Source organism: Fulmarus glacialis, unplaced genomic scaffold (genome assembly GCF_000690835.1).
Source record: "Fulmarus glacialis isolate BGI_N327 unplaced genomic scaffold, ASM69083v1 Scaffold50236, whole genome shotgun sequence".
NCBI classification, from domain to species: domain Eukaryota; kingdom Metazoa; phylum Chordata; class Aves; order Procellariiformes; family Procellariidae; genus Fulmarus; species Fulmarus glacialis.
This window is the reverse complement of record NW_009220978.1, coordinates 1-3,194: the sequence shown is the minus strand read 5'-3', so window position 1 is coordinate 3,194 and position 3,194 is coordinate 1. Positions and strand designations below refer to the sequence as shown.

General features: G+C 40.8%; 1 protein-coding gene across 1 annotated transcript; it reads left to right on the top strand.

Moving 5' to 3' along the window:
* Positions 1-703: 703 nt before the first annotated feature.
* Positions 704-2,517, top strand: LOC104079036 (radial spoke head protein 4 homolog A-like; the record flags this gene model as incomplete). Its single annotated transcript, XM_009580915.1, has 3 exons — positions 704-845; positions 1,680-1,797; positions 2,274-2,517. Coding segments are annotated over 3 exons (504 nt in total), but the record flags the coding sequence as incomplete, so codon positions are not given.
* Between the last annotated feature and the right edge of the window lie 677 nt (positions 2,518-3,194).

Here is a 3,194-nt window from a genome sequence, read left to right as displayed (position 1 = left end):
TGTATGCTAAATGGAACTTACTGATGTTTTCTTGGTTTTTTGTTTTGTTGCCTACTTTCTGCTCTGAAACATGCAAATGAAAAAGCTTAAAAGCTTGTGGTATCAGGCTAATGCTGGATTATTATATATTACTAACTTGATGATCATTGCTGGATGACTTGCTGGCCAGTCTACCAATTCAAGAATGCTAGTGTAAAATAACAGCAAATGGTAGGAAATAAGGTTTAAAATTATTACCAGCAAAACAATAGTTGTAAAAATAAAATCTATATGCATTAGAATCTTAAGAACATTTTGTTATGTTCCTGTGACTGGTAGTTGGATAACAAGGCAGACTTTAAAAGGAAGGGGCAGTGTCCTTAAGTTAAGCTTCTTAGTTTGCAGTAACTGGTAATCTAGCAAGGATATAAACCAAACTGGCAAGGAACTGAAGACTACAAAATAACAAAAAGCTGATGAGAAAGGTACGAAGTTATTCTGAAATAGTAAGCAGGGATGAGGGAGGAAAGAGGGATATAGGGAACACTCTGCCAAGAGGATACAATATTCTGCCAACAATATACCAATTACAGAATATATATTTTTCTTTTCTTCCCCCTGCCCCTTAACTGTGTGTGCGTGTGCCTGAGCCAATTGTTTTAACTGGCTTGCATCCTTTCAGTGATTATTACATGTATTTATTATTTTTCCATATCAATTATAGGGTCGCTGTGTTTGGCTTAATCCTTTTCAAAAATCAGAGGAGGAAGAAGAAGAAGATGAAGAGGAGGAGAAAGCAGAGGAGCCAAATGAACTACAGCAAGAAATAGGACCTCCTCTTCTCACTCCACTCTCTGAAGATGAAGGTATTCTTCATGGAATATGAAGTTTTTGACAGAGAGCCACTAGGAATGTTGGCATTTAGGTAGTAAATATTTGAAGTTATAGGTCTCTGATGCTTCATGGAGCAATATAGTTTGCCCCTGTAGGGTAAGTACATTCTTTTACAAAATTGATCAAAAGCAAAATAGTTAACAGTATTGACATTAAAACTGAAATAATTGAGTTTACTAGTTAACAATCTTGTTGAGAATGAAGCGAAAAAATACCTCAGACTTGTCAGGCTACTGCAAGTTCAAGACAGCTCACTACATGAAATACATTCAGCTATTTTTCCATCATCTTTTTAGACAAAAAAAAGTGTGTGTGCATGTGTAAATAAATAGATATGTATACGTATAAACATGCATAGATATACAAATAAGAATTTAGATCCTGTAGCATATTACTGCAGCAAATCATGGGAATATGGGAACCTGAATATTAGATTACATCAATAGTAAATTATTTTTCCTACTCTCCATTCTTTGATCAAGGTGAAATATAACTATATAATTTATCCATAAGTGATAAACAGTCCTTGACAAAAGAAACAGCGGTGAGTACTACTGAGTTTCAGGAGCATGATCTTTTCTGTACATGGCTCTATTAGCATTCCCGTGCTACCTACCCATACATCTAAACCACCTGTTTGAACACAGCGCCTACATTTACTGTTTCTGACTTCTGGCTCTTCTAACACGCAACTTACTATAACCATTGCTTGAATTCTGTGAAAGTCTTGTAGCTCAGTCTTAAATATTTTGTAGAGGCTCGTAAGTCAATTTATTCACAGACTGTGTGTGTTTGGCTGCCTCCAGGAATTCAGAACATCCCTGCTTGGACAGCTGAGGCTTCTACAAGCCTGATCCCGCAATACGCTGTTGCAATCCTCCAGTCTAACCGATGGCCCGGAGCATATGCCTTCGCGTCTGGCAAGTGAGTAGCTAGTGGACCTGGTTACAACACAGACTGTATATGTAAACACAGATACCTGTCTAATGAAGTCAGAGTTGCTTTATTATTAATTCATTGACTGATTCTAACTGTTCCAGAGACTGATGGAAAAGGGCACTTAAATGTGCACAGCAACAGTAAGTATTTATTTAAGACAGCAAATGAATAATCATTGGAAAGGCTAGTATAGTTAATGGATGTAAACGTCCAGTTAGTATTTGGACACGGTCCTCTATTTAAAACCTATATTCTTGAGAAGTCTGTGGTACTTTTTACAAAAATAGCTACATTCTGTGGTTCTAATGTCCATTCGTTTCCACTGCACACGGTCTTTTAAATACTTCTGTGGTATCTGCACCACAGTGACTTTTTGCACAGCTGAGTAAGGAAGCCTGGCAGTATCTCCACTGATGTTTTGTTTGGGGGAGAATGTGTGATCTTTCGCTTTCCTTTCTTAGGAAATTTGATAACATCTACTTTGGCTGGGGTCACAAATACAGTCTAGAGAACCACACTCCCGCACTCCCTCCGCCAGTGCAAGCGGAATATCCCAGCGGGCCAGAAATCGCTGAGACAAGAGACCCCACTCTGGAAGAGGAACTGGCTTTCAAGGCTGCGAGGGAAGAAGCCCTAGCTGCAGCTGAGGAAGAGGAAGATGAGGAAGACGTTGATGAGGATGATGAAGAGGAGGATGATGATTAAAATACGGGGGGAAACATTTTTATGTTAGAAGTTTAAACATGAATAGTATTTTCATAAATTAGTCATTAATTAGTTGACGTTAAAAGAAATGCAATTGGAGCATGCCTTCTTTTTTGATTTCTGTAGGCTCTTCTTTGCAGCTACCTTCCCCTCCGCTGGCGTGAAGGCTGCACTGCCTTCCCTGGGAGACAGCACAATAAAGTTGCCTTTTTTTAGAGGAGCGGGCGAACACAGTCTGCTTCTGTTTCCTAAAATAACACTGCTTTGAACTAACTTAACTACCGTCCACTGAACGTTCACGTTGTTTTTCTAACCTGCACTTCCAACACCTAGATAAAGTTTTCTTAAACCAAAAAAATAAACATAATTACATAGCAATGTCACATTTACGTGTGGAAGCATACTGCTTAAATTGAGTAGATGGCCTATGAAGTCACTGGCCGAGTGCACCGCAACGATGCCGCCGAGGGGAGCGCTCCCGCGGCGGAGCGCTGCCTCCCGCACGGCACCACCCTTACGGCGCCGCAGCCCTGGCCGGCACCATCGCAGGACTCTCGACAGACAGGGGTGTGTCGCGGGACGCCTCATGGGCTGTTCAGCCATCTATCCCTCACTACGGTTCCCCTTCCCCCCCCGTCAGATGTTGGCGAGTGGTATGCTCCGCCGTGGCATCTGCC